Below are 22391 nucleotides of genomic sequence, written 5' to 3'. Positions count from 1 at the left end.
TTTCCAACCCAGGTTGGGCTCCACAAGAGAATTAAGTCCTAATGCCCACTGGCATCTATTGTATGAAGTGATTGAATTTCTCTTCTGTATCCAGAATGATGCTGGCTACGTACCATCCTTGGGAGCACTGAAAAAATAGTCACTCAAATAATCAAAGAATTTTTTCCAGGGATTAATTCTGTCATGGAACCCCAGTTGAGAAAGTCTGGCCATTTTAGATACTAATTTGACATCTGGGATGATGCAGTGGTTTTTGAGGTGCATGTCCTCAGGAAAGAAAACATAAAAGAGCCTACTGTGGCCGGGCGCAGTGGCTCACGCCTATAATCCCAGCACTTTGGGAGGCCGAGGCGGGTGGATCACCTGAGGTCATGAGTTCGAGACCAGCCTGGCCAACGTGGTTAAACCCCATTTCTCCTTAAAAAAAAATTCAAAAATTAGCTGGGTGTGGTGGTGCACACCTGTAATCCCAGCTACTTGGGAGGCCGAGGTGGAAGAATAGCTTGAACCTGAGAGGCAGAGTTGCAGTGAGCTGAGATTGTGCCACCACACTCCAGGCCAGGTGACAGAGTGAGACTCCATCTCAAAAAACAAAAACAAAAACAAAGAAACAAAACAAAAAAACCTATTACCAAGAAATTAAAAAGAATAATTTATTCACTTATTAGAATGGTTATTAATAAAATATACCCAGGACCACCTTGTATAAATCCCAGCAATGATTTTCTGAACATTTTAATATGTATCTTTACAGACTTTTGCCTATGTACATAAACATGTGAATAGTGTTTATTTCAAAGAATGGGGTCATGCTTTTCATTTAGTTCAGGTTTTTTCCATGAAATGTTACTGTTACGGATGTTCCTCTGGGTAATTACACGTGGATCTGTCCCTTTATAATGATTACGTTATTCTGTAGTCCGGTTGTTGCAAAATATATTTTGCTGTTCTTCTGTTAATGGACATGTGAGTCATCTCCAGTTCATTACTATTACAAGCAGTGCCATAACAAACATCTTTGTTCAAAAAATTCTTGAAAAAAGATGTACATATTACAGATTCTAGAAGTGGAATCGTTGGGTCAGGGTGGGTACCTTTTTTGTTTTTGTTTTTATTATGTAAAATCACAAATATATTTAAAAGTAGGGAATAGTGTAATTATCTTAGGCAGGGTTCTCCAGAAGAACAAACCAATAGGATGTATAGAGATCTAGAGGAAGAGATGGATTATGAGAATTGCCTCAGGTGATTCTAGAGGCTGGCAAGTCCCATGCAAGCTGGAGAACCAGGAATGCTTGTGGTGTGATTTGGTCTGAGTCCAAAGGCCTGAGAACCAGGGATGCTGTTGGGGTAAGTCCTGAAGCCTGAAGGTCCAAGATCCAGGAACTCTGGTGTCTAAGGGCAGGAGATGATGAATTTCCCAGTTCAAAAAAAGAAAATTCACTCTTCCTTGGCCTTTTTGTTCTGTTGGTACCCTCAATGGATTGTGTGATGCCACCTGCATTGGTGAGGGTGGTCGTCTTTACTCAGACTGTTGATTCAGATGCTAATCTTATCCAGAAACACTCTCATAGACATACCCAGAAATAACGTTTTACTAGCTTTCCGGCCTTCCTTAGCCCAGTCAAGCTGACACATAAAATTAACCATCACAATAATAAACCCCCATCTACCCCATATCCACTTTGATGATTATCATTGCATGGCCAATTTTGTTCCCCTCTGCCCCCACCCACTCCTTTATACCCCAATGCTGGATTCATTACAAAGCAAAGACATACCATTTTATCCCTAGATATTTAAGTGTGTATCTTTAAAAGCTAAGGACACTTGGCTGGGCACGGTGTCTCACACCTGTAATCCCAGAACTTTGGGAGGCCGAGGTGGGTGGAGCACCTGAAGTCAGGAGTTTGAGACTAGCCTGGCCAACGTGGTGGAACCTCTATTGACATTACAAAAATTAGTTGGGCGTGGTGGCACATGCCTGTAATCCCAGCTACGTTGGAAGGCTGAGGCACAAGAATTGCTTGAACTCAGGAGGTGGAGGTTGCAATGAGTTGAGATCATGCCACTGCACTCCAGCCTGGGCGACAGAGCGAGACTGTCTCAAAAAAAAAAAAAAAAAAAAAAAAAGGTTAAGGACACTTATAAAACATACTCATGATTACATTATCGTACCTAAAAACAAACAGTTTTTAGGGTTTACATTATCATACCTAAAAATTAACAATTTCTCAGTGTCAGTGCTCAAATTTTCCCAATTGTCTTTCCTTTTCTTTCTTTCTTTTTTTTTTTTATGTTGAGACAGAGTCTCACTCTGTCACCCAGGCTGGAGTGCAGTGGCACAATCTCAGCTCACTGCAACCTCTGCCTCCTGGGTTCAAGTGATTCTGCTGCCTCAGCCTCCCAAGTAGCTGGGACTACAGGCCCCTGCCACCACACCTGGCTAATTTTTGTATTTTTGTAGAGACAGGGTTTCACCATGCTGGCCAGGCTGGTCTTGAATTCCTGACCTTAAGTGATCCACCTGCCTCGGCCTCCCAAAGGGCTGGGATTACAGGTGTGAGCCACTGTACCCAGCTTCATATGTTTTATAGTGGATTTGTTTGAATCACAATCCAGACAAAGTCTGTATGTTGCATTTAGTTGATATGACTCTTAAGTCTTTTTTATTATATAGGTTTCCCCTTCACTTATTTTTTCATTTCCTTAAGATTTACTTGTTGAGATAGAATCAAGTAGGGACTGAGTATAATTGTATAAGGTTTACTGGTGTGGATCTTAAGCAGTGACTACATTGGAAAACGAAAACTATTATTTAGAAATAATTTTTCTGTTAAAGTACAGCATCCTTGCACCTGTCTTTCAGCATGATGAATGCATATATATTCCACTGTCTTTTTAAAAAAAAAAACAAAAAAACAAAAAAAAAACAGGGTCTCACTGTCACCCAGACTGGAGTACAGCGGCATGATCTTGGTTCACTGTAACCTCTGCCTGCCAGGTTCAAGTGATTCTCCTGCCTCAGCCTCCCAAGTAGCTGGGATTACAGGCGTGGGCCACTACCACCCGGCTACTTTTTGTATTTTTAGTAGAGACAGGTTTTCACCGTGTTGGCCAGGCTGGTGTCAAACTCCTGACCTCAGATGATCCACCCGCTTCTGCCTCCCAAAGTTCTGGGATTACAGGTGTGAGCCACTGCACCTGGCGTCTATTCCATTGTCTTGATTCATTCATTTGTGACCTTATAACATCTATCTTTCAGGAGAAACAGCACAGGTGACCGTGAGAAGGCTCTGCAGATCATGCTCCAGGTTCTGCAGAGCTGTGATCACCCGGGCCCTGACATGTTCTGCCTGTGTGGGAGGATCTACAAGGACATCTTCTTGGATTCAGACTGCAAAGATGACACCAGCCGAGACAGCGCCATTGAGTGGTAAAGTCTCAGCCCAGTTTATCAGCACATGCATCTCTTCAAGGAACAGAATCGCATAGGCTAAGGATGTGCATCTCTTCCTTATGTATATGTCTGTCTGCTGGCAGTGAGCAAACATTTGTAGTAAATGTGGGCTGGGAATTTCCAGATTCCCTTTTTGAGAGAAAACCATGAGAAACAGGGTTTTCTACTGGTCACACTCTTCCCACAGGTACACTTGTTCATGGGCCAAGAAGGAGGCCCAGCACACTCCTTCCAAGCTCCCACTTCCAGAACCTTGTCCACCACCACCAGGGCATCATCTTCCCAGTGATCTGTTCATTCATTCACTTATTCATTCATTTATTTAACAACGTTCAGTGATGGCTTACTGTGTGCCAGAAACTTTTCTAGGTGGTGGGGATACGGACACAACAGACATGAATCCTGCCCTTGGGGGCCCTGCATTGCTGGTGAGGCAAGTTAAAGAAAGTGACACATGTAGGATGTCATCTGAGGGCTATGGGGAAAGGTTAAGCAGGGAAGGGGATAAAGGGAGGGCTCGGAGAGGTGGTCTGCAATTTTAAATAGGGTGGTCAGTGAAGGTGCCTAAAGATAGGAAAGTGATAAGGGAGTGAACTTCACAGATAACTGGAGAAAGTGTTCTTGGCGGAGGGAACAGCAAGGGCAGAGACTGAGGATGAAGCATGGCAGGCACACTCCAGGATGGTCAGCAGTAAGCAAGGGGTGAGTGGAGAGCAACATGAAACAGGAAGGGGGCAAGACCTTCTTGCTCTGAGTGAGAAGGAACATCAAATGGAGGGTTTGAGCAGAGGAGTGACAAGATAGGACATGCATTTTAGCAGGAGTACTCACTGTTATGTAAAGAATATATTTTAGGGGGTGTATCAGCTATCACTTGCTGCATAACAACCCCAAAACTTAGCAGCTTCGAACAGCAATGATTACGATTTTTCATGATTCTGTGGCTTTGCCAGGCACATCTTCTGCTGGCTTCACCTGGGCTCGCTTCTAAAACTGAAGTCAGCTGTAGGGTCAGGTGTGGCTGGAAGATCCAAATGACCCCGTACACTTTTGGCAGCTGGTGTTGGCTACTGATGGTGTGCCTCAGCTCTCCACCATGTGGTTCTAATCCTGGTAGACCAGCTTTCTTACCTGGTATGCAGAACTCTAAGAGAGGGAACAAGGGAGCAGCAAAGCTTCTAGAGGCTTAGGTTCGGGAACTCACACGTGGTTACTTCTGCCACATGCTATTGGTCAAAGCAAATCACATGGCCCGCCCACATTCAAAAGAGTGGAGGAATGTGCTCCACCTCTGGCTAGGAGGAATAGCAAAGTTGCATTGCAAAGGTGCATGCATCTTGCGATGGGAGGAATTTGTGGCCATTAAACAGTCTATCACAGGGACGAGGACAGAAGCAGGGAACAGGAGAATATAGCAGTAATTCAGGGGAGAGCTGGTGGTGGCTTGAGCCAGGGTGATGGGGACAAAAATGTTGAGAAAGTTGGATGCAGGATATATTCTGAAGGTGGAACCAACAGGCCCACATCATTCATTTCCATCATAAGAGCTCTTGACATTGCTGTTCTGCTTTCATTCAATTCTAATTGCTTCCTCTGTCTCTCTCTCTCTTCCTTTCATATACATAGGAGGCTCTGTCCTCCCCACCTTCTCTCCATCTGCACTTACTTCTCTGACAATCCCAGCCACTCTCACAACTAGGGACCCTTAGCTGGAGCTCTCCAACCCAACATCCTAAGTGATGGCCTTACATCTCCCCCTCTTTGCCCACCTGTTCTACCTCAAGATGATGTTGGTATTTCAGACTCAACATTTTGAAGGCTGAAGTCATTTACTCTTCTCCACAAGGTATGGCTTCCAATGTCTTGCTTTCTTACTACTATTCTCTACCCTCCTAGGTGTAAACTTTCGGTCAGTGTTGGAGTAAAACTCACTTACCTCCCCGTCCAGTCAGGCCCCATTTGCAGCCCTTCTGCGAGCCTTTTTTCACTGCTTGCCAGTCTTTTCCCATCACCACTGCCCCCAGTCACTGCCATTTTTTTTTTAACTTTCTTGCCAGATGTGTTCTAACAGTACCCAAGTAGACTCCCTGCTTGCTGTCTGCTCAGTCTATCCTTCACAGATTTATAACTTATTCTTCCTAAAGCTCAAGAACCCACCATGGCTCCCTGCTCCCTACTATATAAAAATTCAGACTCTCAGATCACCATTCTAGGTGTCCTGAACACTTTCTCCAACCTACCTCTAGCCTTGTTTCCCGCTACCTGGTGTGTGTCCAACTAAACTGTAGTTCCTAAGGAGTTTTCCAAACTCCTGTCTCTGTTTCTGCCGTTTTCTATGCTGAGGGCTCCCTTTCCAAATCACTGCTGTTTCATTTCTCTTGCCCTTTATTTTCTTTTTTTGAGACTGAGTCTCACTGTGTCACCCAGGCTGGAGTGCAGTGGTGTGATCTCGGCTCACTGCAACCTCCACCTCCCTGGTTCAAGCAATTCCCCTGCCTCAGCCTCCTGAGTAGCTGGGATTACAGGCACACGCCACCATTCCCAGCTAATTTTTCTGTATTTTTAATAGAGATGGGGTTTCACCATGTTGGCCAGACTGGTCTCGAACTCCTGACCTCAGGCAATCCACCCACCTCGGCCTCTCAAAGTGCTGGTATTACAGGCGTGTGCCACCACACCCGGCCTCATTTCTCTTTATTTTTATGCCATATCTCAAGTATCTAGGTGAGATGGCCCTATATGTCTTCTGTGAGTTCCTCTAGACTTGAATTTGTGTGATTTTAAGATACTTAACACATTCTTGCTTCCACTCTCACTAATTATGTGTAGATCTTATTCCCTTCCACCATAGTGTAAGTTCTTGGAACATAATGACCTCATTTTCTTTTTTTAAATTTCCAGTAGTTCCTAATGCACCATGTGGTGGAGAGGAGTCACTCAGGGTATCGAAGGGAAGTTAATGTTTGGTAAAGCCAAAACAGAAAGCTGTGTTCCCATTATGGTGGTGGGGAATTCAGTCCCCAGGTCAGAAAATCACTGCCTTTGGCTCCTTCAAGAAAGTCCTAGGAGTTTTTCTCCAGCGGCTTCAGAAGGTGGTGGCGGTAGGTACAGAAGCAAATGAAGCATCGTCTTCTGCTCAGGGCATGGTGGCTGTGGGTAAGATCTATCGTGGATGTCATCTAACCCACACTCTCCAGTGCAGACACGGAGCATATGGCTCAGGGAGGTGGGGAGCTGGCCCAAGATCACAGGGCTGGTTAGTGGTGAATCTGGGACTACGGTCCTGCCTGGAGTTCAGATCTTCTCTGCCCCTAAGTTGGGCCTGCTTGACTTCTGGAGGAGCAACCCTCTCTGCCCTCTTCTCAGTATGACTTTTCATAGTAGAAGAAAGTAAAACAGTCACAACTTAGAAGGATGTAGAATTTAAAATTCCCAAAACACACAGGAAAAAAAAGGTTGAATTTTGTTGACCGAGGTAGGAAGGACTTTCTCGGTGTCCTCTGATCTGAGGGTGTTTGTATTATGCCTCAGAATTGATAAAGCCATATTTTAACTGTCTTCAATGATAACTTCTCCTTTCAAGAATTAATATTTTGTTGTTGAATTCTCTTGCCATCACATGAGTGACAAAATTACTACTAGCGAGTTTTTGGTATAAATGGTGCCACTTAAAGACATTTGTGTCATTACTTCATTGAGTTCTTTTTTCCTGCCTATAATTTTCATACTTGTTCATAGAACAGAAATGAACTTCTCATGTATAGAGAAGGGTAAAGAAGAGAGTGAAAATGTCACTGTTAACCTTTTGGTATAAAAATAGGATTCCCAATTTTGTATCCTGTTCCTTATCCTGATGTAGTAGATCCCTGTCACTGGCCTCACTTTGCCACTGCTCCTATAGTTATTTGGGATCCAGGATTTTGGCAATACTGCTTCCTGCCTGAAAAAACAACTCCATATTGTTAAAAGCAAACAAACAGCTTGCAGAGAAATGGCCAACCATTGATGCCACTTTGATGTAATAAAAAATACTCAATGCATAATTGGAATCCAACTTTAGAAACAAGGTTTAAGCGGGCAGGGTGACGCATGCCTGTAATCCCAGCTACCTGGGAGGCTGAGGTGGGAGGATCACTTGAGCCCAGGGGTTCAAGGCTGCAGCTATGATTGTGCCACTGCACTCCAGCCTGGGTGACAGAGTGAGACCCTGTGTTTTAAAAAATGAAAAAAAAAATTAACTGGGCATGATGGCACAAACCTGTGGTCCTAGCTGCTTGGGAGGCTGAGGTGGAAGGATTGCTTGGATGCAGGAGTTCCAGGCTGCAGTGAACTATGATTACACCACTGCACTCCAGACATCAAATCGTGGTGATCTTTTGGGAGTAGGATTAGAATTGATTTTAAATTTCTTTTGTGTACTTCATGATGATTTTCCTATTTTATATAGTCACTGAGGCTTTTATAATAAAAAATCTTATGAACAAAAATAATTAAAACTCCCTAGTGTAAGTTACTGTGTTGCTATTATGACTTTTTTTTTTTTTTTTTTTTGAGACAGGGTCTTGCTCTGTCACCCAGGCTGGAGTGCAGTGGCACGATCTTGGCTCACTGCAGCTTCCACCTCCCAGGTTCAAGCTAATTCTCCTGCCTCAGCCTCCCGAGTAGCTGGGATTACAGGCACACACAACCACACCCAGCTAATTTTTGTATTTTTTTCTGTAGAGATGGGGTTTCACCATGTTGGCCAGGCTGGCCTTAAACTCCTGGCCTCAAGCAATCCACGTGCCTCGGCCTCCCAAAGTGCTGGGATTACAGGCATGAGCCACGGCGCCTGGCCTATTAGGACGTTTTTAAAGTTACCAGAGAGCTGCATGTGGCTGTTGGTAAAGGTGGTGGTGGGCGGCGAGGGGAATGGGCAACAACAAATTCAGAGAAATAAAACTTTTCATGAGAAAGTTGGTTTATACCATTATTTAAACATTTTTTGTTGTAATATAATAAGACTTTGGTGGTTCTGTAATTACAGGTATCGCAAAGGGTTTGAACTCCAGTCATCTCTCTATTCGGGAATTAATCTTGCAGTTTTGCTGATAGTTGCTGGACAACAATTTGAAACTTCCTTGGAACTAAGGAAAATAGGTACAGCTGTTTATTATTGCAGATGTTGATGCTTTGATTATACAAGTTTGGCATTAAAAATTACATTGAAATAACTAGCATTATATCATTATATTTCTATTCTTTTTTTGAGACAGAGTCTTGCTCGGTTGCCCAGGCTGGAGTGTAGTGGTGCGATCTTGGCTCACTGCAACCTCTGCCTCCCGGGTTCAAGCAATTCTCCTGCCTCAGCCTCCTGAGTGGCTGGGATTACAGGTGCCCGCCACCATGCCCAGCTAATTTTTTTTGTATTTTTAGTAGAGATGGGGTTTCACCATGGTGGCCAGGCTGGTCTCGAACTCTTGACCTCAAGTGATCCGCCTGCTTCAGCCTCCCAAAGTGCTGGGATTACAGGCGTGAGCCACCATGCCCGTCCTACTAGAATTATATTTCAAAAGGAACAATCAGTTACTTTTCCTATAGCACACCTGAGACAGCAGCCAAAATAAAATACCTGCTTATCCTCAATATGACAGAAACTAAGAAAGATTTTTCTGACTATCTAAAATTCAAATTCTTAAGGTGTCCGGCTGAACAGTTTGTTGGGAAGAAAAGGGAGCTTGGAGAAAATGAACAATTACTGGGATGTGGGTCAGTTCTTCAGCGTCAGCATGCTGGCCAATGATGTCGGGAAAGCCGTCCAGGCAGCAGAGAGGTTGTTCAAACTGAAACCTCCAGTCTGGTGAGTTGTGTCTGTGTATTGTCATCACCCATCTCAATACATGATCTTGTTCTGAAATGTCTTCCTTATAATCACTATGTTTCTCCTTCTGACTTTTCATTAAAGCAAAGTTAGCACAGACACAACTGCTCTGAGAATTCCCTTGCTTTTATGTGAAGGGAGGGAAAGACAGATCCACACAGAATATATCCCTGCCTGCTTCATCCCTGAGATTAGGCCTTCTATCCTATTAATTTCTGCAGGTTGTCTAGGTCCTCAAGAGCAAAACACTCTTGGCTACTAGTATGTATTATGCATTTGTGAGAAAGCATATAATAAAGTGAAAAAAGCACACCAAGAAAATGTTTATCACAAATGAAAACTGGAACTAAAAGAACAATAATAGGGTATGGTAAATAAAACGGTGGCACAGCAACAGCCTTACACGGCCATTTAAATGTGCAGGAAAGAATGTTTGGAGATGTGGAAGCGTGTTCGTGGTTTGTTGTAGAGTAAGAAAAGCCAATTCCTGGGTAGGTTTTTCTGTATCAGTGGTTCTCAAATTTTGTTGTGCGTCAGAATCAACCTATGTTTATTAAAACACAGACTGGGTGTGGTGGCTTATACCTGTAATCCCGGCACTCTGGGAGGCCGAGGTGGGAGGATTGCTTGAGCCCAGTAGCTTGAGACCAGTCTGGGTAATAGAGTGAGACCCAGTTTCTACAAAAAAAAAAAAAAAAAAAAAAATAGCCAGGCATGGTGGCGCACGCCTGTGGTCCCAGCTACTCGGGAAGGCAGAGGTAGAAGGATCGCTTGAGCCCGGGAGGTCAAGACTGCAGCGAGCTGTGATTGCACAACTGCAATCCAGCCTGGGTGACAGAGTGATACCCTGTCTCAAAAATCAATAGGTAAAATAAAGAAAGAAAACACAGATTGCTGGGCCCACTCTCAGAATTTCTGGCTTAGTAGGTCTTGTGTGGACGCCTGAGAATTTGCACTTACAAATTACAAGCTGCTGCTCTGATGACCACACTTTGAGAACCACTGTTCTATATGATCTTGTTTTAATTAAAAATATGTATTTGGCATGTGACTTGTAGGGAAAGGCCCAGGAGGGGTGGGCAGTATCGGATTTCCCCATAGACATGAAGCTCCGTTAGAATTGTGGTAACAAACCTGCACGTTGTGCACATGTACCCTAGAACTTAAAGTATAATAAAATATATATAAAAAGAAAGAAATCTCACAGAAACACCAATGATAAAAGTACTGGAGGCTGGATGCAGTAGATTATGCCTGTAATCCCAGCACTTTGGGAGGTCAAGGCTGGAGGATTGTTTGACCCCAGTGAGACAGCCAAGTATAAAGGGGTTCCCCGAGAACCTTCGACCGGCCTGTGCACAGGGAGGCATGCACACTGGGGTGGAGCCATGGAATTTCACACCATTAGCAGAGGGGAAGATTCTGGCTTCCCCTGTTCTTGGGTGGTAACTGGGAATTCAATCTGTGAGGCAGGGAGCCTACCAGCAGAACTCTTGCTTTGCTGAGAGTCCCTGTTACTGTTTTTATTTCCTTTTTGCCCAATAAACCCTGCCCTTCTCACCCTTAAAAAAAAAAAAAAAGTGGTTATCTTATTGATTGCTGTAGTCTCATAATAAATGCTCAATAGATATTTGTATAATCAATAAATGATGATTTTCTTCAGAATATTGACAGTGGTTATCTCAGGGAGATAGCCTTATTAGGAGTTTTTATTCTATTTTTTTCTTACCTTTGTTTTCTGATTTTTCTTAAATGCGTATGGATTATTTACAGGACTTTTAAAAACCTACTTTTAACGATTTGTGTTCATTGGCCATCCCTTACATCCTAGTCCAGCGGATCAGTCTGGATTACCAGGGGTAGGAATCTCTTCAGTCATATTTAGTTTGACCCCATTTCTTCCCAATCTGAAGGAACTTAAATTTGGCCCTCAAACCTCTCGAAAGTTCTCTGAAGCTGAGAGGACACAGAGCCAGGCTGGGCCTCTAGCCCTCCTGGAGTGGCTGCTGTTTGAAAAGTACTAATCTTAAAGTGCATTGCTGTTATCTGGGCCAGATGGAGCCAACTTCAGGGACTGGAGACCCCAGCATTGGATACAATCCCATTACATCAGCACCTGGGCTCACTTACAGGACTTAAAGTGCTATTACCTGTTGTTAGGAGTCCCCAAGACCCTTCTCAGGTTCGTGATTTGCTGGAAGGACTCACAGAACTCAGAAAAGCTGTTACACTCTTAGTTATGGTTTATTACAATGAAAGGATACAGATTAAAATCAGCAAAGGCAGAAAGGTACATATGGTAGAGTCCAGGAGAGAGCAGGTGCAAGCTTCCAGTTGTCCTTTCCCAGCGGAGTCATGTGAACAGTGCTTAATTCTCCCAGCAAAAATGTGTGACAACATGCATGAAGTCTTGCCAACCAGTAAAGCTCATTGAGCCTTAATGTCCAGGGTTTTTAGTGGGGATGGGTCACCTGGGCATGGAGTCCTCATGCAGCTGATACTAATACCTCAGCTCCAACCTCTCCAGAGGTCAAACTGATACAATGCGGCCGAGGGCCCTGACTATGAATCATAGGGTTAGCATAAACTATCTGGGATGGCCCAAGGTCCCAGATAAACAGAGATGCTCTTAGCTGGCAGTATATCCCAAGGGCTTAGAGGTGATCTCCCAATAGCCAGTCCAGGGCCAGATCTTTCTTTTGAATGTGTGGAGTTTGGACAACACAGGCCTGCTGAGTACCCAAGCAAGTCGGTCGGAGTCTAGATGGGCTGTCTTCCCAGGATAGCTCCAGCTTTTATCCTCAAAGAGCAGAATAATACTATGATGCTTTCAGTTGAACCATTCCGTTTAGTACCAAAGAGGTTGTGACCACCACTGCCTGGCAACTATATCCCAGAAAGTTCAATTTATCTGAAAAGAGCAAAGGTGTGGTCAGAGTCAAGATGTCATAACATCAAAATGTACCTAGTCAGATTCTAATTTTTTAAAAAATAAAAGACGGTGAGTTTGACTAGTGATTGCCAGAAGTAAGAGAGGGGGTGGGATGGGAGGGAAGTAGGCATGATGGTGGGAAGGCAACACAAGGGGTCCCTGTGGGGATGGAAATTTCACCGTCTTGCCTTGTATCAGTGACACCATCCTGGTTCTGATATTGTACTATAGTTTTTTTTTCTTTTTTTTCTTATTTTAATTATACGTTAAGTTTTAGGGTACATGTGCACAACGTGCAGGTTTGTTACATATGTATACATGTGCCATGTTGGTGTGCTGCACCCATTAACTTGTCATTTACATTAGGTGTATCTCTTAATGCTGTCCCTTTCCCCTCCCCCCACCCCACAACAGTCCCTGGTGTGTGATGTTCCCCTTCCTGTGTCCATGTGTTCTCATTGTTCAATTCCCACCTATGAGTGAGAACATGTGGTGTTTGGTTTTTTGTCCTTGTGATAGTTTGCTGAGAATGATGGTTTCCAGCTTCATCCATGTCCCTACAAAGGACATGAACTCATCATTTTTTATGGCTGCATAGTATTCCATGGTGTATATGTCCCACATTTTCTTAATCCAGTCTATCATTGTTGGACATTTGGGCTGGTTCCAAATCTTTGCTATTGTGAATAGTGCTGCAATAAACATATGTGTGCATGTGTCTTCATAGCAGCATGATTTATAATCCTGTGGGTATATACCCAGTAATGGGATGGCTGGGTCAAATGGTATTTCTAGTTCTAGATCTCTGAGGAATCACCATACCGACTTCCACAATGGTTGAACTAGTTTACAGTCCCACCAACAGTGTAAAAGTGTTCCCATTTCTCCACATCCTCTCCCGCACCTGTTGTTTCCTGACTTTTTAATGATGGCCATTCTAACTGGTGTGAGATGGTATCTCATTGTGGTTTTGATTTGCATTTCTCTGATGGCCAGTGATGATGAGCATTTTTTCATGTGTCTGTTGGCTGCATAAATGTCTTCTTTTGAGAAGTGTCTGTTCCTATCCTTCGCCCACTTTTTGATGGGGTTGTTTGTTTTTTTCTTGTAAATTTGTTTGAGTTCATTGTAGATTCTGGATATTAGCCCTTTGTCAGATGAGTAGGTTGCAAAAATTTTCTCCCATTCTGTAGGTTGCCTGTTCACTCTGATGGTAGTTTCTTTTGCTGTGCAGAAGCTCTTTAGTTTAATGAGATCCCATTTGTCAGTTTTGGCTTTTGTTGCCATTGCTTTTGGTGTTTTAGACATGAAGTCCTTGCCCACGCCTATGTCCTGAATGGTATTGTCTAGGTTTTCTTCTAGGGTTTTTATGGTTTTAGGTCTAACATGTAAGTCTTTAATCCATCTTGAATTAATTTTTGTATAAGGTGTAAGGAAGGGATCCAGTTTCAGCTTTCTACACAAGGCTAGCCAGTTTTCCCAGCACCATTTATTAAATAGGGAGTCTTTTCCCCATTTCTTGTTTTTGTCAGGTTTGTCAAAGATCAGATGGTTGTAGATATGCGGCATTATTTCTGAGGCCTCTGTTCTGTTCCATTGGTCTATATCTCTGTTTTGGTACCAGTACCATGCTGTTTTGGTTACTGTAGCCTTGTAGTATAGTTTGAAGTCAGGTAGCGTGATGCCTCCAGCTTTGTTCTTTTGGCTTAGGATTGACTTGGCAATGCGGGCTCTTTTTTGGTTCCATATGAACTTTAAAGTAGTCTTTTCCAATTCTGTGAAGAAAGTCATTGGTAGCTTGATGGGGATGGCATTGAATCTATAAATTACCTTGGGCAGTATGGCCATTTTCACGATATTGATTCTTCCTACCCATGAGCATGGAATGTTCTTCCATTTGTTTGTATCCTCTTTTATTTCATTGAGCAGTGGTTTGTAGTTCTCCTTGAAGAGGTCCTTCACATCCCTTGTAAGTTGGATTCCTAGGTATTTTATTCTCTTTGAAGCAATTGTGAATGGGAGTTCACTCATGATTTGGCTCCCGTTTGTCTGTTATTGGTGTATAAGAATGCTTGTGATTTTTGCACATTGATTTGACTTTGCTGAAGTTGCCTATCAGCTTAAGGAGATTTTGGGCTGAGACAGTGGGATTTTCTAGATATACAATCATGTCATCTGCAAACAGGGACAATTTGACTTCCTCTTTTCCTAATTGAATACCCTTTATTTCCTTCTCCTGCCTGATTGCCCTGGCCAGAACTTCCAACACTGTGTTGAATAGGAGTGGTGAGAGAAGGCATCCCTGTCTTGTGCCAGTTTTCAAAGGGAATGCTTCCAGTTTTTTCCCATTCGGTATGATATTGGCTGTGGGTTTGTCACAGATAGCTCTTATTATTTTGAGATACATCCCATCAATACCTAATTTATTGAGAGTTTTTAGCATGAAGGGTTGTTGAATTTTGTCAAAGGCCTTTTCTGCATCTATTGAGATAATCATATGGTTTTTATCTTTGGTTCTGTTCATATGCTGGATTACATTTATTGATTTGTGTATGTTGAACCAGCCTTGCATCCCAGGGATGAAGCCCACTTGATCATGGAGGATAAGCTTTTCGATGTGCTGCTGGATTTGGTTTGCCAGTATTTTATTGTGGATTTTTGCATCAATGTTCATCAGGGATATTGGTCTAAAATTCTCTTTCTTTGTTGTGTCTCTGCCAGGCTTTGGTATCAGGATGATGCTGGCCTCATAAAATGAGTTAGGGAGGATTCTCTCTTTTTGTATTGATTGGAATAGTTTCAGAAGGAATGGTACCAGCTTCTCCTTGTACCTCTGGTAGAATTCGGCTGTGAATCCATGTGGTCCTGTACTTTTTTTGGTTGGTAAGCTATTAATTATTGCCTCAATTTCAGAGCCTGTTATTGGTCTATTCAGAGATTCAACTTCTTCCTGGTTTAGTCTTGGGAGGGTGTATGTGTCGAGGAATTTATCCGTTTCTTCTATATTTTCTAGTTTGTTTGTGTAGAGGTGTTTGTAGTATTCTCTGATGGTAGTTTGTATTTCTGTGGGATCGGTGGTGATATCCCCTTTATCATTTGTTATTGTGTCTATTTGATTCTTCTCTCTTTTCTTCTTTATTAGTCTTGCCAGCAGTCTATCAGTTTTGTTGGTCTTTTAAAAAAAAAAACAGCTCCTGGTTTTATTGATTTTTTGAAGGGTTTTTTGTGTCTCTATTTGCTTCAGTTCTGCTCTGATCTTAGTTATTTCTTGCCTTCTGCTAGCTTTTGAATGTGTTTGCTTTTACTTCTCTAGTTCTTTTAATTGTGATGTTAGGGTGTCAATTTTAGATCTTTCCTGCTTTCTCTTGTGGGCATTTAGTGCTATAAATTTCCCTCTACACACTGCTTTGAACATGTCCCAGAGATTCTGGTATGTTGTGTCTTTGTTCTCGCTGGTTTCAAAGAACATCTTTATTTCTGCCTTCATTTCATTATGTACCCAGTAGTCATTCAGGAGCAGGTTGTTCAGTTTCCATGTAGTTGAGCAGTTTTGAGTGAGTTTCTTAATCCTGAGTACTAGTTTGATTGCACTGAGAGACAGTTTGTTATAATTTCTGTTCTTTTACATTTGCTGAGGAGTGCTTTACTTCCAACTATGTGGTCAGTTTTGGAATAAGTGCAGTGTGGTGCTGAGAAGAATGTATATTCTGTTGATTTGGGGTGGAGAGTTCTGTAGATGTCTATTAGGTCCGTTTGGTGCAGAGCTGAGTTCAATTCCTGGATATCCCTGTTAACTTTCTGTCTCGTTGATCTGTCTAATGTTGACAGTGGGGTGTTAAAGTCTCCCATTATTATTGTATGGGAGTCTAAGTCTCTTTGTAGGTCTCTAAGGACTTGCTTTATGAATCTGGGTGCTCTTGTATTGGGTGCATAGATATTTAGGATAGTTAGCTCTTCTTGTTGAATTGATCCCTTTACCATTATGTAATGGCCTTGTTTGTCTCTTTTGATCTTTCTTGGTTTAAAGTCTGTTTTATCAGAGACTAGGATTGCAACTCCTGCCTTTTTTTGTCTTCCATTTGCTTGGTAGATCTTCCTCCATCCCTTTATTTTGAGTCTGTGTGTGTCTCTGCACGTGAGATGGGTTTCCTGAATACAGCACACTGATGGGTCTTGACTCTTTATCTAATTTGCCAGTCTGTGTCTTTTAATTGGAGCATTTAGCTCATTTACATTTAACGTTAACATTGTTATGTGTGAATTTGATCCTGTCATTATGATGTTAGCTGGTTATTTTGCTCGTTAGTTGATGCAGTTTCTTCCTAGCCTGGATGGCCTTTACAATTTGGCATGTTTTTGCAGTGGCTGGTACCAGTTGTTCTTTTCCATGTTTAGTGCTTCCTTCAGGAGCTCTTTTAGGGCAGGCCTGGTGGTGACAAAATCTCTCAGCATTTGCTTGTCTGTAAAGGATTTTATTTCTCCTTCACTTATGAAGCTTAGTTTGGCTGGATATGAAATTCTGGGTTAAATTCTTTTTTTTAAGAATGTTGAATATTGGCCCCCACTCTCTTCTGGCTTGTAGAGTTTCTGCCGAGAGATCAGCTGTTAGTCTGATGGGCTTCCCTTTGTGGGTAACCTGACCTTTCTCTCTGGCTGCCCTTAACATTTTTTCCTTCATTTCAACTTTGGTGAATCTGACAATTATGTGTCTTGGAGTTGCTCTTCTCGAGGAGTATCTTTGTGGCGTTCTCTGTATTTCCTGAATCTGAATGTTGGCCTGTCTTGCTAGACTGGGGGAGTTCTCCTGGATACTATCCTGCAGAGTGTTTTCCAACTTAGTTCCATTCTCCCCATCACTTTCAGGTACACCAGTCAGACATAGATTTGGTCTTTTCACATAGTCCTATATTTCTTGGAGGCTTTGTTCATTTCTTTTTATTCTTTTTTTCTCTAAACCTCTCTTCTTGCTTCATTTCATTCATTTGATCTTCCATCACTGATACCCTTTCTTCCAGTTGATCGAATCGGCTGCTGTGGCTTGTGCATTCATCACGTAGTTCTCATGCCTTGGTTTTCAGCTCCATCAGGTCCTTTAAGGACTTCTCTGCATTGGTTATTCTAGTTAGCCGTTCATCTAATTTTTTTTTGAGGTTTTTAACTTCTTTGCCATGGGTTCGAACTTCCTCCTTTAGCTCGGAGTAGTTTGATCATTTGAAGCCTTTTTCTCTCAATTCGTCAAAGTCATTCTCCATTCAGCTTTGTTCCGTTGCTAGTGAGGAGCTGCATTCCTTTGGAGGAGGAGAGGTGCTCTGATTTTTAGTTTCCAGTTTTTCTGCTCTGTTTTTTCCCCATCTTTGTGGTTTTATCTACCTTTGGTCTTTGATAATGGTGACGTACAGATGGGGTTTTGGTGTGGATGTCCTTTCTGTTTGTTAGTTTTCCTTCTAACAGTCAGGACCCTCAGCTGCAGGTCTGTTGGAATTTGCTGGAGGTCCACTCCAGACCCTGTTTGCCTGGGTTTCAGCAGCGGAGGCTGCAGAACAGCAGATATTGGTGAACAGCAAATGTTGCTGCCTGATCATTCCTCTGGAAGTTTTGTCTCAGAGGAGTACCCAGCTGTGTGAGGTGTCATTCTGCCCCTACTGGGGGGTGCCTCCCAGTTAGGCTACTCAGGGGTCAGGGACCCACTTGAGGAGGCAGTCTGTCCGTTCTCAGATCTCCAGCTGTTTGCTGGGAGAACCACTACTCTCTTCAAAGCTGTCAGACAGGGACATTTAAGTTTGCAGAGGATTCTGCTGCCTTTTGTTGGGCTGTGCCCTGTCCCCAGAGGTGGAGTCTAGAGAGGCAGGCAGGCAGGCCTCCTTGAGCTGAGGTGGGCTCCACCCAGTTCAAGCTTCCCGGCTGCTTCGTTTACCTACTCAAACCTTGGCAATGGTGGGTGCCCCTCCCCCAGCCTTGCTGCTGCCTTGCTGTTTGATCTCAGGCTGCTGTGCTAGCGATGAGTGAGGCTCTGTGGGCGTAGTACCCTCTCAGCCAGGCGTGGGATATAATCTCCTGGTGTGCCGTTTGCTAAGACTCTTGGAAAAGTGCAGTATTAGGGTAGCAATGACCCGATTTTCCAGGTGCCATCTGTCACCCCTTTCCTTGACTAGGAAAGGGAATTTCCTGACCCCTTGCACTTCCCGGGTGAGGCAGTGCCTCGCCCTGCTTCAGCTCACGCTCGGTGTGCTGCACCCACTGTCCTGCACCCACTTTCCGACACTCCCCAGTGAGAAGAACCCGGTACCTCAGTTGGAAATGCAGAAATCACCCATCTTCTGCATCGCTCACCCTGGGGGCTGTAGACTGGAGCTGTTCCTATTCAGCCATCTTGGCTCCACCAAAAACTGTACTATAGTTTTGTAAGATGCTACCATTGGAGTAAACCTGATCAAAGATACATGGGTTCTCTCTGTATTGTTTCTTAGCACTTCATGTAAATCTAAAATTACCTCAAAATAACATGTTTAATTAAAAAGAAAATGAGTTTGAAATTTTGTGATTTTGTAATTGCTTTGAACTTTGAACTACAGCTGACCCTTGAACAATGTGGAAGTTAGGGGCTCAGTTGAAAATTCACCAAAAACTTAACTACTAATAGCCTACTGTTGACTGGAAGCCTTACCAATAACATACACAATATTTTGTATTTTATATTTTGCAAAAAGTGCAGGATTTTCGCAACCACTGACATAGCTGCAGTGATGGCTTCATGAATTTCCTTTTCTATTTTTCCAACGATTTTTAGGCTGGATTCATTTATCTTGAAATGGCAGCAGCTGTAACTGCAGAACTCAATCTGCAATACATATCAAGCAATTCAACTTTTTCTGGTAATGTCATGACTTTTCTCTGCTTCTTGGGAGCGTTTCCAGTATCACTAGTGGCACTCTGTATGGGTCCCATGGTGTTATTCAAGGTTTGTGGTGTCACACTAAACCCAATGAAGAATGCATGAGAACTGTGAGTGATCACTTTTTACTATGATCTGCAATTTACTGGAGAGACAAATTGCTCATGCAAAAATGATCAGTCTCACATGGTGGAGTTTTTTTGTTGTTATTTGTTTTTGAGACAGTCTTGCTCTTTTGCCCAGGCTGGAGTGCAGTGGCGCGATCTCAGCTCACTGCCACCTCTGTCTCTCAGCTTCAAGCAATCCTCCTGCCTCAGCCTCCCGAGTAGCTGGGACTATAGATGCCTGCCACTGCATCTGGCTAATTTTTGTATTTTTAGTAGAGACGGGATTTCACCATTTTGGCCAGGCTGGTCTTGAACTCCTGACCTCAGGTGATCTGCCCACCTAGGCCTCCCACAGTGCTGGGATTACAGGTGTGAGCCACTGCACCTGGCCACACAGTGGAGTTTTTAGCAGATACTTACAACAGGAGCTCAGCACAATAGCAACAGGAGGTGGCTACGAAATTCTTACAGTAGTGCAGTATGCACTACAGTTAATTTTATGCAGTCTTGATACAATACCACATCTTTACATTTGTTTATACTTTTCTTGACTGGGAATGGTGCCATATACAGTCTGTAAGTGTGTATATAAGTTTTGGTACATTTTAACTTTTTATAAGAGATTTGTATATATTTTGGGTAGTAGATGATAAAATGGACTAGTAGCTACATATATTTTATGCATTCATGGCATGCCTAGCTTTTTCTAATTTTTTTTGGTATTTCTAGGCTGCACAGTTCATCTGCAAAGTTTTTCAAATTGTCGCACATCTCCAGAACATTTTCCAATGTATTTATTGGGGAAAAAAATTCGTGTGTAAGTGGAGCTGCGCAGCTCATACCTGTGTTGTTCAAGAGTCAGCTGTGCCTGCCCTTGTTATTTAAAACAGTTATCACATGCTTTCCAATCTCCACATTTTAGGCAGTAGGCACTAAAATTGAGGTTAGCCCAGTGTTGGTAAAAAGCCACGTTGTGTTATTTTGTTGGATGGACTTACTTTGCCTACTGCTTGGGTTTTCTTAATTAGTTTTGTGGCTGCTGAGCAGTCGTTTATGAAGCACTCATGACATAATATGAATTTAAGTGAATAAAAGCTTTCGGAAAGCTTCTTTTAAAGGCATCCAACATATTGCTTTGTGATTTTTCCAGGTACCTGCGATCATTAGTTCAGAACTTGTTACTAATTCGGCACTTCAAGAAACCCATTATTGAACACTCGCCCAGGCAAGAGCGGCTGAACTTCTGGTTAGATATAATTTTTGAGGCAACAAATGAAGTCACTCATGGACTCAGATTTCCAGTAAGATATGATAAATCCATTTTTTTTAAGATTAGGAAAAAAAACTAGGGATTGGTGCTATTTAACTATTGAATACTCTGAACTGAAGAAAACCGTAGAGTAATTTTAAATGTTGGGATAAACATCAATCTTATGTGAAATCAGTAAGTGATAGATCAGCTCACTCATAGATCATTGGCCATATCCTCTATAATAGTCATTCTCAATTGGAAGCAACTTTGTCCCCCTAAGGTACATCTGGCAATGTCCGGAGACATTTTTGGTGGTCATGACTTGGGGAGAAGGTGGCGCTACTGGCATCTGCTGGATAGAGACCAGGGATGCTGTTGAACATCCCACAGTGCACAGGACAGCCCCCTCCAATAAAGAATTATCCAGCCCAAAATGTCACTAGTGCCAAAGTAGACAAACTTTCCTCTAAAACAATGTAGCACCATGAGTGGAAACTTGGAATTCAGCGTGGTTTCCTGTTAAGCTTTGGTTTGCCTCTGAAGCCACTAATTGATACTTAAAACTTATCAAAAGGGCAAAATTGCTTTTAGCTTTTCATTGAGTTTTTCTTTTAATGTTATGACCATCTCACAGTCATGAGTGAGATATGTGAATGTCTTGGAAATTGAACTTCAGATAATTGTGTTCCATATTTATGCTTTGAGAATTTGTGAACATGCCATTTCCAAGAATTTCATTAAGCATCTAATAAAAGATTGTTTGAAATGATTATGATAATTATTTTGTTGCTGGTTAATAATATATTTTAAAATCTTTTTTTAGTTATGAAATATTTCAAACCTACTGAAAGGTACAAAAAAATAATGGAGCAGACAACTGTGTAATCTCTAAGCAGGTTTAGTGATCTTAAACATGTTACTTTATTTGTTTTGGAGATTTATTCCCTGTCTCCCTCCCCATCTCACCCCTCCTCTTTCTCTTCCCCTCCTCTTTTTTTTTTTTTTTTGAGACGGAGTCTCGTGCAGTGGTGCAATCTCAGCTCACTGCAACCTCCGCCTCCTGGGTTCAAGTGATTCTCCTGCCTCAGCCTCCTGAGTAGCTGGGATTACAGGTGTACACCACCACACCTATCTAATTTTCGTATTTTAGTAGAGACAGAGCTTCACCATGTTGGCCAGGCTGGTCTCGAACTCCTGACCTCAAGTGATCCGCCTGCCTTGGCCTCCCAAAGTGCTCTCCCCTTTCTCTCCCCATTTTCTTCCTTTGGCTGCCTTCTTCCCTCCTTTTCCCCCTTTTCTCTTTCTTCCCCCTCTCTTCTTTCTCCCCACCCTTTCTCTCCCCACTTTCCTCCTCCTCACCCTCTTCTCCCTCTCTCCCCTCCCCTCCTCTCTCTTAACAAAATTACACCTTAATGATGGGCCATCACCTCTTTTTTTATCTCCTGGCATCTTTTTTTTTCCCCAAGAGATGGCATCTCAATATGTTGCCCTTGAACTCCTGGGCTCAAGTGATCCTCTGACCTCAACCTCCCAAAGTGCTGGGATTACAGGCGTGAGCCACTGTGCCTGGCCCTCAGTGAGGATTTCTTGAGTACGGACCTCCCCGGCTCCTCGCTGGGCAGGGTGTGCTATGTTTTCTACCCGTGTACGTTAGCAGGCATCTGTTCTTGTTTCAGGTTCTGGTGATAGAGCCAACCAAAGTGTACCAGCCTTCTTATGTTTCCATAAACAATGAAGCCGAGGAGAGAACGGTTTCTTTATGGCATGTGTCACCCACAGAAATGGTAAGGAGGAAAAATCACAAGCAATTTAATCAGAGATTCAATTTTCAAATAAGAGAGTCTAGATGGTAGTATTTGAAGGAAAGGCACCGATGTTTAACTTCTGA

At 42.8% G+C, this 22391-nt stretch overlaps 1 protein-coding gene across 1 annotated transcript in view; it reads left to right on the top strand.

Moving 5' to 3' along the window:
• Positions 1 to 22391, top strand: part of MAP3K15 (mitogen-activated protein kinase kinase kinase 15) — a 203522-nt gene that overhangs the window by 127307 nt on the left and 53824 nt on the right. The window contains exons 7-11 of the mRNA XM_030807584.1: positions 3266 to 3436; positions 8487 to 8599; positions 9140 to 9299; positions 20402 to 20552; positions 22180 to 22287. Of these exons, the coding sequence (XP_030663444.1) occupies positions 3266 to 3436; positions 8487 to 8599; positions 9140 to 9299; positions 20402 to 20552; positions 22180 to 22287 (703 nt within the window). The remainder of the gene's footprint in view (positions 1 to 3265; positions 3437 to 8486; positions 8600 to 9139; positions 9300 to 20401; positions 20553 to 22179; positions 22288 to 22391) is intronic.

The sequence above is a fragment of the Nomascus leucogenys genome, chromosome X (assembly GCF_006542625.1).
Source record: "Nomascus leucogenys isolate Asia chromosome X, Asia_NLE_v1, whole genome shotgun sequence".
NCBI lineage: Eukaryota > Metazoa > Chordata > Mammalia > Primates > Hylobatidae > Nomascus > Nomascus leucogenys.
The sequence above is the reverse complement of the archived record's forward strand: the minus strand, read 5'-3'. Positions and strand labels throughout refer to the sequence as shown.